Source organism: Oncorhynchus mykiss, chromosome 5, assembly GCF_013265735.2.
Source record: "Oncorhynchus mykiss isolate Arlee chromosome 5, USDA_OmykA_1.1, whole genome shotgun sequence".
Lineage (NCBI taxonomy): Eukaryota > Metazoa > Chordata > Actinopteri > Salmoniformes > Salmonidae > Oncorhynchus > Oncorhynchus mykiss.
Window position 1 is genome coordinate 26693578 of NC_048569.1, and position 20029 is coordinate 26713606.

The window sequence follows — 20029 nt, forward strand, 5'->3', positions numbered from 1 at the left end:
AGAGAGGAATGGAAGATACAGGTAAACTGTCAAAATAAAGGAAACACTTGAGTAAATGAGGGATACAATGTATACTGAAAGCAGGTGCTGAGTTAATTCAGCAATTAACATGGCATCAGGGGTCATGTATAAAATGCCCAGTTGCCCATTATTTTGACATCCATGGCTAGAAGAAGAGATCTCAGTGACTTTGAAAGAGGGGGTCTCAAAGGAGTATAGGGGGTTTAAATGGTGTGTGTCTCAGTCACCAGATCTGAACACAAATGTCACGTTCGTCGGATAGAGGAGACCAAAGCGCAGCGTGATTAGAATACATTCTTCTTTTACTGAACGAAGAACACAACAAACTATACAAAACAAATGTGCCGCTATAAACATCAAGTGCTGACACAGGAAACTATACATAGACAATAACCCACAAACTATCCAAGGCATATGGCTACCTAAATATGGTCCCCAATCAGAGACAACGATAAACTGCTGCCTCTGATTGAGAACCAATCTAGGCAACCATAAACATAAAAACCCCTAGACTGGAAAATCCCATAAACATACAAAAACCCTAGACAGGGGAAAAAAACACATATATCACCCTCGACACACCGTGGCCTAACCAAAATAATAAAGAAAACAAAGATAACTAAGGTCAGGGCGTGACAACATATGGGAGATTCTGGAGCAGCGCCGGAAACGGCGTTTTTCATCACCATCAAGAAAACACCAAATTATGGAATTTCTCATGGAAGAATAGTATTTCAGCCCTCCAATAAAGTTCCAGACACTTGTAGAATGCCAAGTGACATTGAAGCTGTTCTGGTGTCTCAACACCCTATTAAGACACTTTATGTTGGCGTTTCCATTATTTTGGCAGTGGCAATTACCTGTAGATCCATGTTAACATTGGAATGCTGAATGAAACTATAAAGATCCCAAAATAACTCTATTTTCTTCACTCTAGAAACTAAACTACACCATGAAACAAAGATAAATGACATAAAGAACGATAGCAAAATGCTTTGGAGCACCTTCGATTACATTTTGGGCCAAAAGGCAAACTAAGGTCTATCATTAAATCAGATGGCTCATTCATCACACAACCCACTGATATTGCCAACTACTTTAATGTTTTTTTCATTGGCAAGATTAGCAAACTTAGGCATGGCATGCCAGCAACAAACACTGACACTACACATAGTACACAAGTATATCTGACCAAATTATGAAAGACAAGCATTGTCATTTTGAATTCTGTAAAGTGAGTGTGGAAGAAGTGAAAAAATGATTGTTGTCATTCAACAATGACAAGCCACCGGGGTCTGACAACATGGTTGGAAAATTACTGAGGATAATAGTGGATGATATTGCCACTCCAGTTCGCCATAATTTCAATCTAAAAGTGTGTTCCCTCAGGCCAGGAGGGAAGCTAAAGTCATTCTACTACCCAAGAATAGTAAAGCCCCCTTTACTGGCTCAAATAGCCATCAGCCTGGTACCAACCCTTAGTAAACTTCTGGAAAAAATGGTGTTTAACCAGATACAATGCTATTTTACAGTAAACAAATTGACAAAAGTCGTTCAGCACGCTTATAGGGAAGGTCATTCAACAAGCACAGCACTTACACAAATGACTGATGATTAGCTGAGAGAAATTGATGATAAAAAGATTGTGGGAGCTGTTTTGTTAGACATCAGTGCGGATTTTGACATTATCGATCATAGTCTGCTGCTGGAAAAACATATTGGATAAAGAGTTACCTGTCTAACAGAACACAGAGGGTGTTCTTTAATGGAAGCCTCTCTAACATAATCCAGGTAGAATCAAGAATTTCCCAGGGCAGCTGTCTAGGACCCTTACTTTTTTCAATCTTTACTAATGACATCCTACTGGCCTTGAGTAAAGCCAGTGTGTCTACGTATGTGGATGACTCAACACTAGACACATCAGCTACAACAGTGAGTAAAAACACTTAAAGAGCTGCAGTTAGTTTCAGAATGGGTGGCAAGGAATAAGTTAGTCCTAAATGTTTCAAAAACTAAAAGCATTGTATTTGGGACAAAATATTCACTAAACCATAAACCTCAACAAAATATTGTAATAAATGATGTAGAGATTGAGCAAGTTGAGGTGACTAAACTGCTTGGAGTAACCCTGGATTGTAAACTGTCATGGTCAAAACATATTGATGCAACAGTAGCTAAAAGGGAGAGAAGTCTGTCCATAATAAAGCTCTGCTCTACCTTCTTAATAGCACTATCAAGAAGGCAGGTCCTACAAGCTCTAGTTTTCTCACACCTGGACTACTGTTCAGTTGTGTGGTCAGGTGCCACAAAGAGGAACTTTGGAAAATTACAATTGGCTCAGAACAGGGCAGCACGGCTGGCCCTTAAATGTACACCGAGAGCTAACATTAATAATATAATATGCATGTAAATCTCTCATGGCTCAAATTGGAAGAGAGATTAACTAAGAGCAAACAACTCGGACACCCATTAATACCCCACAAGACATGCCACCAAAGGTCCCTTCACAATCCCCAACTCCAAAACAGATTATGGGAGGCGCACAGTAACTCTATTCTACATCAGGTAACTGATCTAAGCAGTAGAATCAGATTAATAAAACCGATAAAAATACACCTTCGGCCTCCCGAGTGGCGCAGTGGTCTAAGGCACTGCATCGCAGTGTTAGCTGTGCCACTAGAGATCCTGGTTTGAGTCCCGGCTGTCGCAGCCGGCCGCGACCGGGAGAGCCATGGGGCGGCGCACCATTGCCCCAGTGACGTCCGAGTTTGGGGAGGGTTTAGCCGGCCGGGATGTTCTTGTCCCATCGCGCTCTAGCAACTACTGTGGCGGGCCGGGCGCAATGGACTCTGACACGGTCGCCAGGTGTACGGTGTTTCCTCCGACACATTGGTGCGGCTGGATTCAGGGTTAAGCGGGCATTGTGTCAAGAAGCAGTGCGGCTTGGTTGGGTCGTGTTTCGGGGGACGCACGGCTCTTGATCTTCGCCTCTCCTGAGTCCGTACAGGAGTTTCAGCGATGAGACAAGACTAACTACCAATTGGATACCATGAAATTGGGGAGAAAAAGGAGTAAAAAAATATATAAAAAAATCTATACACCTTATGGAACAGTGGGGACTGTGAAGAGACACACACACAGGCACAGACACATGTACACATGCTAAGACAAACACTCTACACACACGTACACATGGATACTGTATTGTAAATATGTGATAGTAGAGTAGTGGCCTGAGGGAACACACTAAATGTGTTGTGACAAGTGTTTTACACTGTATAGGAAGAGTAGTGGGGATCCTTAATACATATAATTACAGACTAAGATAAAAAAAAGAGACCAAGAACTACAAACATGTACAAACTGCAAACTGTTCTGACAACCATAACTTCATTTTGTTCCTGTTTGTCTCTGGATACGGTCTTTCTCCACTTCAGAGCACATAGTTGATACATCTGACAGAACAACTCAGAGCAGAACATTGAATAACACCTGGTACCTTGGCCTTCTTTGTTGATGGTGAGTGGGATGTGGTGGACAGTCTGCAGCTTCACACATGAGTTGGTCAACATCTGTAGCTCCATGGAGGTCAGGGAGAAGCTCTTGAAGCCTGGGAGAGGGACCATACAAACACAGGGTCAGAGTTCAGGGGTCAGAGTCACCCACACAGTATGTCGCAGTACACTGTGTATGTTAATGCTGCATGTGAGCAAATATTAGTGGTTTCAATTGGTTGGTTCAATTTACACAATGGACTACAGGTCAGATTATTGGGCATCTTCTATCATCTAGCCTGAGCCAATGACTGCTCCTTACTCAAACACTCATTGCTTACAGGGTGATACTGAAGAGATTTAGTCACAGTAGAATACTGAGGGCCACCTACATTTCTTCTGCTGTTCCTGGATCGTCTCCTTCCACTCAGCGCGCTCGTAGTCTGATGACATCAGAAACATGTAACCCTGAAACACAGCACACACTGTAGATACAATACAATCATATACAGCCTATCAAAGATGATGACGGCGATTGTAATGATGTAGAGGGTGATAGTGATTGTGATGATAGCTTGTTGTTGATGATGATGAGGGTGATGAAGAGGAAGACAGGGTTTCACCTTGCCGTTCCTGTTGTGTACTCTGAGGGCCATACTGGGGGAGGTGAGCAGCAGAAGAGACTCCTGCTCCGACAGCTTCTTCCTCAACCTGTCAATCACCTTCGACCCTTTGTTGGCTCGCTAGACAGAAGAAAATGTGTAACAGTTTAATTTTAGACCGTCCCCTCGCCCAGCATGTGTCAAAAGGCCTGTCAACTACATTTACATACTATGGTATGTGTGTGTGCGTATGCATGCATGCGTGCGTGCGAGTCTGTGTGTGTGTGTGTACACTGTCTGTGACATACCTTCTCTCTCTGGATCTCACTCTTGATGTGGGAGATCTTGACCTTCATGGCGTCCAGCTCCTCGTCAGGCACCTGGGGGATGGGCAGAGGCTCAGACTCATCTGCGTTCTGGAAGGTTAGGTCTGACAGAGGGATGTACCACTTGGAATCATACTGCTGACTCTTCCTGCAGAGAGGGAGGGATGGAGATAAAGATAGCGTGAGTGAGAGAAAGAGAGAGAGAGAGAGAGGAAGTGATATGATTAGAAATCCTAGCATCTTGAAGACAGACATGTCCTGGAATATGTTAGAAGAAAAGAAGAGTTGAACATAGACAGAACGATGGGAAGACTATTTTACCCTCCGATCTGTTTCTTGAGCTTGGCGCAGAGCAGCAGGTCGGTGAAGAGGAAAACATGGCGGAGCTTCCTGGTTCCCTCCACCAGCTCCACCATGAAGCTGTCCTTCAGCAGCTGGCGGTTCTACGAGACCACACAATCAGCCATCAGATCAATCTATACATCAGCTGATCAAACAATACGATACACTTCCATATTCTGTATTGGTTAAGACACTGTGGTGTGTGTGTGTGTGTGTGTGTGTGTGTGTGTATGTGGGAGGGGGGGGGGGACTCTTATGCCACCATGATCCAGAAGGGGGCATTGATGTTTTTCCACACACAGCTGTACATTTACAGCTCTGTCTATAAAATAAAACAGCTTGCATCAGGAGAGGGCCAATGTTACCACACTGTTCCATATGCCTTGTCTAACCTCATGAAGGCGTACTGTAGATACTACAGGAGGTACATTTCTGTACAGGTCCAGCAAGTCTACAACACATCAGGAGGACCTTTGAAGCAAAGAATACCTAACTAAAGCACATCTATGCCCAACATAAGGAGGGCATATCTGAACAAAGCACATAGTCCATGTGAGGACATTACAGATGAACTGCACTCCCTACAATGAACGCTCTGATAAAGCTAGGCCTGAGGGGTAGAGGCTCACACGTAAAACCCCCCATGTTTCTGTGTGTGTGAGTCATCCACGCTCACATACACCTAACAGGGTCTCCCCCGGCAAAGTGCAGGGTTGTTGCTGTACCAGTCAGTGTGTATGGACCATCTTAAAGGGAATGCCGAACAATGGCTCAGAGTCTCTGATCCAGGCAGCAGCACGTCACACAGGACCCCAGAAAGAGTAGATGCTGCATGAGCAACAGATAATAGGGATCCTAATAAATAACCAAAAAACACAGACATGGTCTGTGCCTGTCCTTAGCCTGATTGACATTTAGAGTCTGATATCCCTGCTAAGAAGATGAGACACTTCTAATTTACTCATTCCCAATGGCTGCTCTAATTATTCATTAGATAGATAATGAACACAGCCGTGATAGATCTCTTCCTCATTGGCTTATTAAAAATAACATTTTAGGCTTTCAAATGGTATGATTTATTTAAAAAGTGAATGTAGTTGGGGGCCAAAATGGCTACATTCTGTGGCTTTGATGTAAAGAGTATGACCCCACAATCTGTCGGACACAGTGGAGGGGTGTGCCTCTTTTAACTGATGACTGATTGGACATATTGATCCTCTTTTCGGTTTGGGACGAGGTTTCATCAGCTGCTCAATTTGCATTGATGAATTCCCCCGACCTTCCAACTACAACACTGTGCTTCTGTGGTGCTCTCTGACTACTGTATTATTAAAGCAGTGTGTATGTATTGTCCATCACAGGGTACAGCATTTCATTCAATCAAATCACGTCATCGATCCTGTTGGTCGTGGCTTGTAAAGGAGGGATCCAATAAGATCATAGCTCACCAGGAGATCATGGGGTGAATGCTAGAGATAAGCCAGTCAAGGGGGATAACAGAGAGATTTAGGGATTACATGATGCATTGTAAGTGTATAATGGCCTTTCTAGAAAGTGAAGGGGATAGGGTGCTCAAACATTAGGGACACACATCTGTTTGTTTACCTTGTCAAACACAATCAAATGATCCTCCAGGCTGCAGATAACGACACTACATACAGTACACACTTCATATGACCCAATGCACCGTTCTAGATGCAGCCAGACTACTGACATTCTCCCTGAGGGACTCCGAATCTTTCTCTCCTCCTGAAGGACAAGGTCCTCCTCATTAAATACGCTTTACTAAGGCCTCCAGAAGAAATACGACTTTGGCCATCTCTCATAATCGCTGACTAAAAGGGCAGCAGGACTATTGAGAAAAGAGAGACTCGTGAGAGTCTGTGACGCACACGATGACAGCGAAGAACGCCTATTAAATATTGACCAGTTCGTGGTAGTCCCTCTGAGTGCTGTACGTGTGTGTTTGTGTGCATGTGTCTGTACATAAATGTTCAAAATATATATATTTAGAGTATGCTCTCAGAACCATCCACACACTGTGTGTGTGCCTCTCCTGCATACCCAAACACACATCAAAAGCACATCACTCCCAGAGGCCCAGAGAGGAGGGACAGAGACATAGAGAGAGAGAGAGAGAGAGAGAGAGAGATTATCTCTCTGTCTGTCTGTATATATATATATATATATAAATATAAATAAAGAGAGAGAGAGAAAGAAGAGGGAGAGACAGAGAAGAGGGAGAGACAGAGAGAGAAAGAGACAGAGAGACAAATAAGAGGGAGAGACAGAGAAGAAGGATAGATAGAGAGAGAAAGAGAGAGAGACAGACAGAGAGAGAGAGAGAGAGAGAGACAGAGAGAGAGAGAGAGAGAGAGAGACAGAGAGAGAGAAGAGAGACAAAGAAGAGGGAGAGATAGAGAGAGAGAGAGACAGAGAGAAGGGAGAGACAGAAGAGGGAGAGGGAGAAGAGGGAGAGACAGAGAAGAGGGAGAGACAGAGAAGAGGGAGAGACAGAGAAGAGGGAGAGACAGAGAAGAGAGAGAGACAGACAGAGAAGAGGGAGAGACAGAGAAGAGGGAGAGACAGAGAAGAGGGAAAGACAGAGAAGAGGGAGAGACAGAGAGGAGGGAGAGACAGAGACGAGGGAGAGACAGAGACGAGGGAGAGACACAGAAGAGGGAGAGACACAGAAGAGGGAGAGACAGATAAGAAGGAGAGACAGAGAAGAGGGAGAGAGAGAAGAGTGAGAGACAGAGAAGAGGGAGAGACAGATAAGAGGGAGAGACAGAGAAGGGGGAGAGACAGATGAGGGAGAGACAGAGAAGAGGGAGAGACAGAGAAGGGGGAGAGACAGAGAAGGGGGAGAGACAGAGAAGGGGGAGAGACAGAGAAGAGGGAGAGACAGAGAAGAGGGAGAGACAGAGAAGAGGGAGAGACAGAGAAGAGAGAGAGGGAGAGACAGAGAAGAGAGAGAGGGAGAGACAGAGAAGAGAGAGAGAGAGAAGAGGGAGAGACAGAAGAGAGAGCGGGAGAGACAGAAGATGGAGAGACAGAAGAGAGAGAGGGAGAGACAGAAGAGGGAGAGACAGAGAAGAGAGAGACAGAGAAGAGGGAGAGACAGAGAAGAGAGAGACATAGAAGAGGGAGAGACAGAGAAGAGAGAGAGACAGAGAAGAGGGAGAGACAGACAAGAGAGATAAGGAGAGACAGAAGAGGGAGAGACAAAGAAGAGGGAGAGAGGGAGAGAGAGAGACAGAGAAGAGGGAGAGACAGATAAGAGGGAGAGACAGATAAGAGGGAGAGACAGATAAGAGGGAGAGACAGATAAGAGGGAGAGACAGATAAGAGGGAGAGACAGATAAGAGGGAGAGACAGATAAGAGGGAGAGACAGAGAAGAGAGAGAGACAGAGAAGAGGGAGAGACAGAGAAGCGGGGGAGACAGAGAAGAGGGAGAGACAGAGAAGAGGGAGACAGAGAAGAGGGAGACAGAGAAGAGGGAGAGACAGAGAAGAGGGAGAGACAGAGAAGAGAGAGAGGGAGAGACAGAAGAGGGAGAGACAGAAGAGGGAGAGACAGAAGAGGGAGAGACAGAGAAGAGGGAGAGATAGAGAGACAGAAAGAGAGAGAGACAGAAAGAGAGAGAGACAAAAGAGAGACTGAGAGAAAGAGACACAGAGACAGATAGAGAAAGAAGAGAGAGAGAGAGACAGAGAGAGAGACAGCAAGAGAGAAAGAATATGACAAAATGTAAAAAAAATATTAAACAATTAGAGAGTGTCATTTATCCAAATTTGAAACCCTTATGCAAGGTTTCAAAGACCTCTCTGATGAGGATAGGCAACCCGTCCTGTTGGGGAAGGACACAGAGAGCTGTGGGTTGGTAGCGCACTACATTGCTGCCTGCCATAAGATGAGGGACAGTGTCTGACAGACCAATCAACCTGCACATGTCCTCTACTGTATGCTTATTGTTATTGTTCAATGTATGGTTTTTGACCCTTGGTTATTGTTGTTACTGTTGTCCCGTTGACAAAGGAAGCTTTGGCAATATGTACATTGTTACGTCATGCCAATAAATCAGATTGAATTGAGAGAGACAGAGAGACAGAGAGACAGAGAGACAGAGACAGAGAGAGACAGAGAGACTTCAGATGCAGCCAGACTAATTAGCATTTTAATTAGGCATCTTCTGTTCGGCCCCCAACCCTCTACAACCACAATATGGCTGGCCAAGTCCCCTGGGGGGCCACTTGTGCTGCGCTCCTCCTGCACACTTCCACTAAACGCACGCTGACAGTCTCATATGTACGCTGTTGAAATGGTCCCCTCATTCTATATTATACTGGAGCATCATCAAATCACTACTCATCTAGGGCAGCATCCGTTATCATAACATGCTGACAGTCTCATATGTACGCTGTTGAAATGGTCCCCTCATTCTATACTATACCGGAGCATCATCAAACCACTACTCATCTAGGGCAGCATCTGTTATCATAACATGCTGACAGTTTCACACTGGAACAAACTGTTAACAATCCAAAACACGGCACCAAACTCATTAGTCTCCCCACTCCAAGGCCTAAATTCAATCAGATCAAGCGCTAACCGGCGATAGCCGACACCCGCATAGCTGATGTTTTGGTGGTGTCTGAGGTGCTACTGCGTTGGAGCTGTCCAATCGGTGAGCAGCTACTCCTGATCATTGTCACGAAGCCACACCTGTCCCACTCGCGTTAGAAGTTCAGAAAAAGAAAGTGTAGGCGATATAGAAATAATGTTGCTCACATTCCAGTGTTCCAACTTGTAAACAAGGCTGCATGGGATTTCTCTTAATGCGACTCTGTGCAGCCAATGGCAATGTCCGCTTTAGGTAGAATACCAGGAGCCTCTTGTGGATTTGACAGCTCTAACGCAGTTCCACCTCTGACACCGCCAAAACAACCACAATGAGGATGTTGGCTAAAGAGGATCTGATTGAAGACAGCTCTAAAACTCTCACTTCTTAATGAAAGCGCAATCTAGTCCAAAGCCCAGACCACCCTCTTCACCACCGCTTTCATGTCCTCCCATCAGGTCGGAGATAACGGACAATGAAATGTCACTCTGTGAACTTCGGGAGGAGTTTCATCCCTGGGCCAATCACTATAATAAACAACTGTATGAAGCTTCCCTCTATGGGACAAGTGGTCTGACTTGTTAGTTTCTTGCTGCGTTTTCTATTTGTTTTATGTATTCATGTGTGAATTGTGCTGAACTATTCCTCTCGTAGGACAAACGTGATTCTGATTCTGATACCTCTACCCAAACCCCAGCTCCTGTCTATCCCTGCTCCAGATCAGTCTCCTCTACCCCTGTCCCCACAACCCTTCCACCTGTCACCACAACCCTTCTCCCTGTCATCACAGCCCTTCTCCCTGTCACCACAACCCTTCTCCCTGTCATCACAGCCCTTCTCCCTGACCACAACCCTTCTCCCTGACCACAACCCTTCTCCCTGACCACAACCCTTCCACCTGTCACCACAGCCCTTCTCCCTGTCCCCACAACCCTTCCACCTGTCACCACAACCCTTCTCCCTGTCATCACAGCCCTTCTCCCTGTCCCCACAACCCTTCCACCTGTCACCACAACCCTTCTCCCTGTCATCACAGCCCTTCTCCCTGACCACAACCCTTCTCCCTGACCACAACCCTTCTCCCTGACCACAACCCTTCTCCCTGTCACCACAACCCTTCTCCCTGTCATCACAGCCCTTCTCCCTGACCACAACCCTTCTCCCTGACCACAACCCTTCTCCCTGACCACAACCCTTCTCCCTGTCATCACAACCCTTCTCCCTGTCATCACAACCCTTCTCTCTGCCATCACAACCCTTCTCCCTGTCATCACAACCCTTCTCCCTGTCAATACAACCCTTCTCCCTGTCATCACAACCCTTCTCCCTGTCACCACAACCCTTCTCCCTGTCATCACAGCCCTTCTCCCTGTCATCACAGCCCTTCTCCCTGTCATCACAGCCCTTCTCCCTGTCATCACAGCCCTTCTCCCTGTCATCACAGCCCTTCTCCCTGACCACAACCCTTCTCCCTGACCACAACCCTTCTCCCTGACCACAACCCTTCTCCCTGTCATCACAACCCTTCTCCCTGTCATCACAACCCTTCTCCCTGTCATCAAAACCCTTCTCCCTGTCACCACAACCCTTCTCCCTGTCACCACAACCCTTCTCCCTGTCATCACAACCCTTCTCCCTGTCACCACAACCCTTCTCCCTGTCATCACAGCCCTTCTCCCTGTGATCACAGCCCTTCTCCCTGACCACAACCCTTCTCCCTGTCATCACAACCCTTCTCCCTGTCATCGCAACCCTTCTCCCTGTCATCGCAACCCTTCTCCCTGTCATCGCAACTCTTCTCCCTGTCATCGCAACCCTTCTCCCTGTCATCGCAACCCTTCTCCCTGTCATCGCAACCCTTCTCCCTGACCACAACCCTTCTCCCTGACCACAACCCTTCTCCCTGACCACAACCCTTCTCCAAGTCACCACAACCCTTTTTCCCTGTCATCACAGCCCTTCTCCCTGTCATCACAGCCCTTCTCCCTGACCACAACCCTTCTCCCTGTCATCACAACCCTTCTCCCTGTCATCACAGCCCTTTCCCTGACCACAACCCTTCTCCCTGACCACAACCCTTCTCCCTGACCACAACCCTTCTCCCTGTCACCACAACCCTTCTCCCTGTCACCACAACCCTTCTCCCTGTCATCACAGCCCTTCTCCCTGACCACAACCCTTCTCCCTGTCATCACAACCCTTCTCCCTGTCATCACAGCCCTTTCCCTGACCACAACCCTTCTCCCTGTCACCACAACCCTTCTCCCTGTCATCACAGCCCTTCTCCCTGTCATCACAGCCCTTCTCCCTGTCATCACAGCCATTCTCCCTGTCATCACAGCCCTTCTCCCTGACCACAGCCCTTCTCCCTGACCACAGCCCTTCTCCCTGTCACCACAACCCTTTCCCTGTCACCACAACCCTTCTCCCTGTCACCACAACCCTTCTCCCTGTCACCACAACCCTTATCCCTGTCACCACAACCCTTATCCCTGTCACCACAACCCTTATCCCTGTCATCACAGCCCTTCTCCCTGTCACCACAACCCTTCTCCCTGTCACCACAACCCTTATCCCTGTCATCACAGCCCTTCTCCCTGTCACCACAACCCTTCTCCCTGCCACAACCCTTCTCCCTGACCACAACCCTTCTCCCTGTCATCACAACCCTTCTCCCTGTCATCACAACCCTTCTCCATGTCACCACAACCCTTCTCCCTTTCATCACAACCCTTCCTCCTGTCATCGCAACCCTTCTCCCTGTCATCGCAACCCTTCTCCCTGTCATCGCAACCCTTCTCCCTGTCATCGCAACCCTTCTCCCTGTCATCACAGCCCTTCTCCCTGACCACAACCCTTCTCCCTGACCACAACCTTTCTCCCTGACCACAACCCTTCTCCCTGTCATCACAGCCCTTCTCCCTGTCACCACAACCCTTCTCCCTGTCACAACCCTTCTCCCTGTCATCACAACCCTTCTCCCTGTCATCACAACCCTTCTCCCTGTCACCACAACCCTTCTCCCTGTCACAACCCTTCTCCCTGTCATCACAGCCCTTCTCCCTGTCATCACAGCCCTTCTCCCTGTCATCACAACCCTTCTCCCTTACCACAACCCTTCTCCCTGTCATCGCAACCCTTCTCCCTGTCATCGCAACCCTTCTCCCTGTCATCGCAACCCTTCTCCCTGTCATCGCAACCCTTCTCCCTGTCATCGCAACCCTTCTCCCTGTCATCGCAGCCCTTCTCCCTGTCATCGCAGCCCTTCTCCCTGTCATCGCAGCCCTTCTCCCTGTCATCGCAGCCCTTCTCCCTGTCATCGCAATCCTTCTCCGTGTCACCGCAACCCTTCTCCGTGTCACCGCAACCCTTCTCCCTTTCACCGCAACCCTTCTCCCTGACCACAACCCTTCTCCCTGTCATCACAGCCCTTCTCCCTGTCATCACAACCCTTCTCCCTGTCATCACAGCCCTTCTCCCTGTCATCACAGCCCTTCTCCCTGTCATCACAGCCCTTCTCCCTGACCACAACCCTTCTCCCTGTCACCACAACCCTTCTCCCTGTCATCACAACCCTTCTCCCTGTCATCACAGCCCTTCTCCCTGTCATCACAGCCCTTCTCCCTGTCATCACAGCCCTTCTCCCTGTCATCACAGCCCTTCTCCCTGACCACAACCCTTCTCCCTGTCACCAGAACCCTTCTCCCTGTCACCACAACCCTTCTCCCTGTCATCACAGCCCTTCTCCCTGTCATCACAGCCCTTCTCCCTGACCACAACCCTTCTCCCTGTCATCACAGCCCTTCTCCCTGTCACCACAACCCTTCTCCCTGTCACAACTCTTCTCCCTGTCATCACAACCCTTCTCCCTGTCATCACAGCCCTTCTCCCTGTCATCACAGCCCTTCTCCCTGTCATCACAGCCCTTCTCCCTGACCACAACCCTTCTCCCTATCATCGCAACCCTTCTCCTTATCATCGCAACCCTTCTCCCTGTCACCACAACCCTTCTCCCTGTCACCACAACCCTTCTCCCTGTCACCACAACCCTTCTCCCTGTCATAACAACCCTTCTCCCTGTCATCACAACCCTTCTCCCTGTCATCACAACCCTTCTCCCTGTCATCACAACCCTTCTCCCTGTCATCGCAGCCCTTCTCCCTGTCATCGCAGCCCTTCTCCCTGTCATCGCAGCCCTTCTCCCTGTCATCGCAGCCCTTCTCCCTGTCATCGCAGCCCTTCTCCCTGTCACCGCAAGCCTTCTCCCTGTCACCGCAACCCTTCTCCGTGTCACCGCAACCCTTCTCCGTGTCACCGCAACCCTTCTCCCTGTCACCGCAACCCTTCTCCCTGTCACCGCAACCCTTCTCCCTGTCATCGCAACCCTTCTCCCTGTCATCGCAACCCTTCTCCCTGTCATCGCAACCCTTCTCCCTGTCATCGCAACCCTTCTCCCTGACCACAACCCTTCTCCCTGACCACAACCCTTCTCCCTGACCACAACACTTCTCCCTGACCACAACCCTTCTCCCTGACCACAACCCTTCTCCCTGTCATCGCAACCCTTATCCCTGTCACCACAACCCTTCTCCCTGACCACAACCCTTCTCCCTGACCACAACCCTTCTCCCTGTCATCGCAACCCTTATCCCTGTCACCACAACCCTTCTCCCTGTCATCGCAACCCTTCTCCCTGTCATCGCAACCCTTCTCCCTGTCATCACAACCCTTCTCCCTGTCATCACAACCCTTCTCCCTGTCATCACAGCCCTTCTCCCTGACCACAACCCTTCTCCCTGACCACAACCCTTCTCCCTGTCACCACAACCCTTCACCCTGTCATCACAGCCCTTCTCCCTGTCATCACAACCCTTCTCCCTGTCATCACAGCCCTTCTCCCTGTCATCACAGCCCTTCTCCCTGTCATCACAGCCCTTCTCCCTGTCATCACATCCCTTCTCCCTGACCACAACCCTTCTCCCTGTCATCACAACCCTTCTCCCTGTCATCACAGCCCTTTTCCCTGACCACAATCCTTCTTCCTGTCACCACAACCCTTCTCCCTGTCATCACAGCCCTTCTCGCTGACCACAACCCTTCTCCCTGACCACAGCCCTTCTCCCTGACCACAGCCCTTCTCCCTGTCACCACAACCCTTATCCCTGTCATCACAGCCCTTCTCCCTGACCACAGCCCTTCTCCCTGACCACAGCCCTTCTCCCTGTCATCACAACCCTTATCCCTGTCATCACAGCCCTTCTCCCTGTCACCACAACCATTCTCCCTGCCACAACCCTTCTCCCTGACCACAACCCTTCTCCCTGTCACCACAACCCTTCTCCCTGTCACCACAACCCTTCTCCCTGTCATCACAGCCCTTCTCCCTGTCATCACAGCCCTTCTCCCTGACCACAACCCTTCTCCCTGTCATCACAGCCCTTCTCCCTGTCACCACAACCCTTCTCCCTGTCACAACCCTTCTCCCTGTCATCACAACCCTTCTCCCTGTCATCACAGCCCTTCTCCCTGTCATCACAGCCCTTCTCCCTGTCATCACAGCCCTTCTCCCTGACCACAACCCTTCTCCCTATCATCGCAACCCTTCTCCCTATCATCGCAACCCTTCTCCCTGTCACCACAACCCTTCTCCCTGTCACCACAACCCTTCTCCCTGTCACCACAACCCTTCTCCCTGTCATCACAACCCTTCTCCCTGTCATCACAACCCTTCTCCCTGTCATCACAACCCTTCTCCCTGTCATCACAACCCTTCTCCCTGTCATCGCAGCCCTTCTCCCTGTCATCGCAGCCCTTCTCCCTGTCATCGCAGCCCTTCTCCCTGTCATCGCAGCCCTTCTCCCTGTCATCGCAGCCCTTCTCCCTGTCACCGCAAGCCTTCTCCCTGTCACCGCAACCCTTCTCCGTGTCACCGCAACCCTTCTCCGTGTCACCGCAACCCTTCTCCCTGTCACCGCAACCCTTCTCCCTGTCACCGCAACCCTTCTCCCTGTCATCGCAACCCTTCTCCCTGTCATCGCAACCCTTCTCCCTGTCATCGCAACCCTTCTCCCTGTCATCGCAACCCTTCTCCCTGACCACAACCCTTCTCCCTGACCACAACCCTTCTCCCTGACCACAACACTTCTCCCTGACCACAACACTTCTCCCTGACCACAACCCTTCTCCCTGACCACAACCCTTCTCCCTGTCATCGCAACCCTTATCCCTGTCACCACAACCCTTCTCCCTGACCACAACCCTTCTCCCTGACCACAACCCTTCTCCCTGTCATCGCAACCCTTATCCCTGTCACCACAACCCTTCTCCCTGTCATCGCAACCCTTCTCCCTGTCATCGCAACCCTTCTCCCTGTCATCACAACCCTTCTCCCTGTCATCACAACCCTTCTCCCTGTCATCACAGCCCTTCTCCCTGACCACAACCCTTCTCCCTGACCACAACCCTTCTCCCTGTCACCACAACCCTTCACCCTGTCATCACAGCCCTTCTCCCTGTCATCACAACCCTTCTCCCTGTCATCACAGCCCTTCTCCCTGTCATCACAGCCCTTCTCCCTGTCATCACAGCCATTCTCCCTGTCATCACATCCCTTCTCCCTGACCACAACCCTTCTCCCTGTCATCACAACCCTTCTCCCTGTCATCACAGCCCTTTTCCCTGACCACAATCCTTCTTCCTGTCACCACAACCCTTCTCCCTGTCATCACAGCCCTTCTCGCTGACCACAACCCTTCTCCCTGACCACAGCCCTTCTCCCTGACCACAGCCCTTCTCCCTGTCACCACAACCCTTATCCCTGTCATCACAGCCCTTCTCCCTGACCACAGCCCTTCTCCCTGACCACAGCCCTTCTCCCTGTCATCACAACCCTTATCCCTGTCATCACAGCCCTTCTCCCTGTCACCACAACCCTTCTCCCTGCCACAACCCTTCTCCCTGACCACAACCCTTCTCCCTGTCATCACAGCCTTTCTCCCTGTCACCACAACCCTTCTCCCTGCCACAACCCTTCTCCCTGACCACAACCCTTCTCCCTGTCATCACAACCCTTCTCCCTGTCATCACAACCCTTCTCCCTGTCACAACCCTTCTCCCTGTCACAACCCTTCTCCCTTTCATCACAACCCTTCTCCCTATCATCACAACCCTTCTCCCTGTCATCACAACCCTTCTCCCTGTCAACACAACCCTTCTCCCTGTCACCACAACCCTTCTCCTTGTCATCACAACCCTTCTCCCTGACCACAACCCTTCTCCCTGTCACCACAACCCTTCTCCCTGTCACCACAACCCTTCTCCCTGTCACCACAACCCTTCTCCCTGTCATCACAGCCCTTCTCCCTGTCATCACAGCCCTTCTCCCTGACCACAACCCTTCTCCCTGTCATCACAGCCCTTCTCCCTGTCACCACAACCCTTCTCCCTGTCACAACCCTTCTCCCTGTCATCACAACCCTTCTCCCTGTCATCACAGCCCTTCTCCCTGTCATCACAGCCCTTCTCCCTGTCATCACAGCCCTTCTCCCTGACCACAACCCTTCTCCCTATCATCGCAACCCTTCTCCCTATCATCGCAACCCTTCTCCCTGTCACCACAACCCTTCTCCCTGTCACCACAACCCTTCTCCCTGTCACCACAACCCTTCTCCCTGTCATCACAACCCTTCTCCCTGTCATCACAACCCTTCTCCCTGTCATCACAACCCTTCTCCCTGTCATCACAACCCTTCTACCTGTCATCGCAGCCCTTCTCCCTGTCATCGCAGCCCTTCTCCCTGTCATCGCAGCCCTTCTCCCTGTCATCGCAGCCCTTCTCCCTGTCACCGCAAGCCTTCTCCCTGTCACCGCAACCCTTCTCCGTGTCACCGCAACCCTTCTCCGTGTCACCGCAACCCTTCTCCCTGTCACCGCAACCCTTCTCCCTGTCACCGCAACCCTTCTCCCTGTCATCGCAACCCTTCTCCCTGTCATCGCAACCCTTCTCCCTGTCATCGCAACCCTTCTCCCTGTCATCGCAACCCTTCTCCCTGACCACAACCCTTCTCCCTGACCACAACCCTTCTCCCTGACCACAACACTTCTCCCTGACCACAACACTTCTCCCTGACCACAACCCTTCTCCCTGACCACAACCCTTCTCCCTGTCATCGCAACCCTTATCCCTGTCACCACAACCCTTCTCCCTGACCACAACCCTTCTCCCTGACCACAACCCTTCTCCCTGTCATCGCAACCCTTATCCCTGTCACCACAACCCTTCTCCCTGTCATCGCAACCCTTCTCCCTGTCATCGCAACCCTTCTCCCTGTCATCACAACCCTTCTCCCTGTCATCACAACCCTTCTCCCTGTCATCACAGCCCTTCTCCCTGACCACAACCCTTCTCCCTGACCACAACCCTTCTCCCTGTCACCACAACCCTTCACCCTGTCATCACAGCCCTTCTCCCTGTCATCACAACCCTTCTCCCTGTCATCACAGCCCTTCTCCCTGTCATCACAGCCCTTCTCCCTGTCATCACAGCCCTTCTCCCTGTCATCACATCCCTTCTCCCTGACCACAACCCTTCTCCCTGTCATCACAACCCTTCTCCCTGTCATCACAGCCCTTTTCCCTGACCACAATCCTTCTTCCTGTCACCACAACCCTTCTCCCTGTCATCACAGCCCTTCTCGCTGACCACAACCCTTCTCCCTGACCACAGCCCTTCTCCCTGACCACAGCCCTTCTCCCTGTCACCACAACCCTTATCCCTGTCATCACAGCCCTTCTCCCTGACCACAGCCCTTCTCCCTGACCACAGCCCTTCTCCCTGTCATCACAACCCTTATCCCTGTCATCACAGCCCTTCTCCCTGTCACCACAACCCTTCTCCCTGCCACAACCCTTCTCCCTGACCACAACCCTTCTCCCTGTCATCACAGCCTTTCTCCCTGTCACCACAACCCTTCTCCCTGCCACAACCCTTCTCCCTGACCACAACCCTTCTCCCTGTCATCACAACCCTTCTCCCTGTCATCACAACCCTTCTCCCTGTCACAACCCTTCTCCCTGTCACAACCCTTCTCCCTTTCATCACAACCCTTCTCCCTATCATCACAACCCTTCTCCCTGTCATCACAACCCTTCTCCCTGTCAACACAACCCTTCTCCCTGTCACCACAACCCTTCTCCTTGTCATCACAACCCTTCTCCCTGCCATCACAACCCTTCTCCCTGTCATCACAACCCTTCTCCCTGTCATCACAACCCTTCTCCCTGTCATCACAGCCCTTCTTCCTGTCATCACAGCCCTTCTCCCTGTCATCACAGCCCTTCTCCCTGTCATCACAGCCCTTCTCCCTGTCATCACAGCCCTTCTCCCTGTCATCACAGCCCTTCTCCCTTACCACAACCCCACTACTAGCTCTGATTAACCTCTGAGCCGGTCTGAAACAGAGCTAACAACAGGATCACTGCTATTTTGACTTAGTCATTAACAGCTTTCACTGTTTGTGGGACCGATGCACTGGAGGTCTTGTCACTTAAGCATTCTCCGGAGTAGCCGATGATTGTGGACTAAAGGCTGAAGTAGCGCATCGTGTCACTGGGGAAGGATAATGACCGGGCGTTCCTGTAAGACTGGAGACATCCCAAGTCGACTGTTCTGCATCCCAAATGGCAACCTATTCCCTATATAGCCCACTACCCTATGAGCCCTGGTCAAAAGTAGTGCAATTTAAAGGGAACAGGGTGCCATTTGGCATGCATCCTATATTTGTGTATATATAACATAGTAGGGTAAAGCACACACACACCCTAGGAATATTCTCACACACTAGCTAATGCACAATATAATGAGGCCATTGATTTCCATGCACTCGTTTCATGTATCCATTATCAATATTTGATGATCAGTGTGGTCTGGGCAGACAGAGTTGCAAATGGGGATATCGGGGTAGGGGGCGGGTAAGAGGGGTGATGATGGGGTGCAGTAATGACCCCCCCATGTGCAGAGAGAGGAGCCTCATCATGAATATTTAATATGAACTCTCCCAGTCAGAGAGACGGGGCTCGTTATGGGGCATTACATGTCACGCCAGCTGTCAATAAACTGACATCCATTAATGTACCACTCCCACCCGGGTCGGCAGTCTCTAGGGGGAAGATGTGGGGTTGGAGGGATGGAGATCCAGCACAGAGAGCAAACAGTAGGCTTCCTAATAGGCATGCGCAGGGGATTCTGTATTATTACCATATTTGGGCATAGATTGAGTTTGACACCGTTTTAGATCGACTACCGGGTCGTTGTCAGGGCAGGGCAAGGTCAATCTACCAGTGGTGAGTTACTGATCAATGACGTAATACCATACCCTCAGCATAGACCTAGAATTATATAACGGTCCCACTTCTACCCTATGGCCCAAAGCCAAATCATATAAAGCTCTGCAAAAGTCTATTGATTAAGAACATCCAACAACACAAAAATACAGCAGAGCTCTGGATCCATATTCTTAAAGCATCTCAGAATTGGAGTGCTGATCTAGGATCAGGTGCCCACTGTCCATGTAATCATATTTGTTTATTACCGAAAAAGCCCAAACTATCCCTGATCAGCACTG

General features: G+C 49.9%; 1 protein-coding gene across 1 annotated transcript in view; it reads right to left on the reverse strand.

The window, feature by feature from the left end:
* The window catches only part of LOC110523515 (breakpoint cluster region protein), a 134227-nt gene that overhangs the window by 23691 nt on the left and 90507 nt on the right, over positions 1-20029 (reverse strand). The window contains exons 9-13 of the mRNA XM_036977154.1: positions 4765-4886; positions 4426-4591; positions 4139-4258; positions 3908-3983; positions 3521-3631 (exon numbers count right to left, since the gene is read on the reverse strand). Of these exons, the coding sequence (XP_036833049.1) occupies positions 3521-3631; positions 3908-3983; positions 4139-4258; positions 4426-4591; positions 4765-4886 (595 nt within the window). The remainder of the gene's footprint in view (positions 1-3520; positions 3632-3907; positions 3984-4138; positions 4259-4425; positions 4592-4764; positions 4887-20029) is intronic.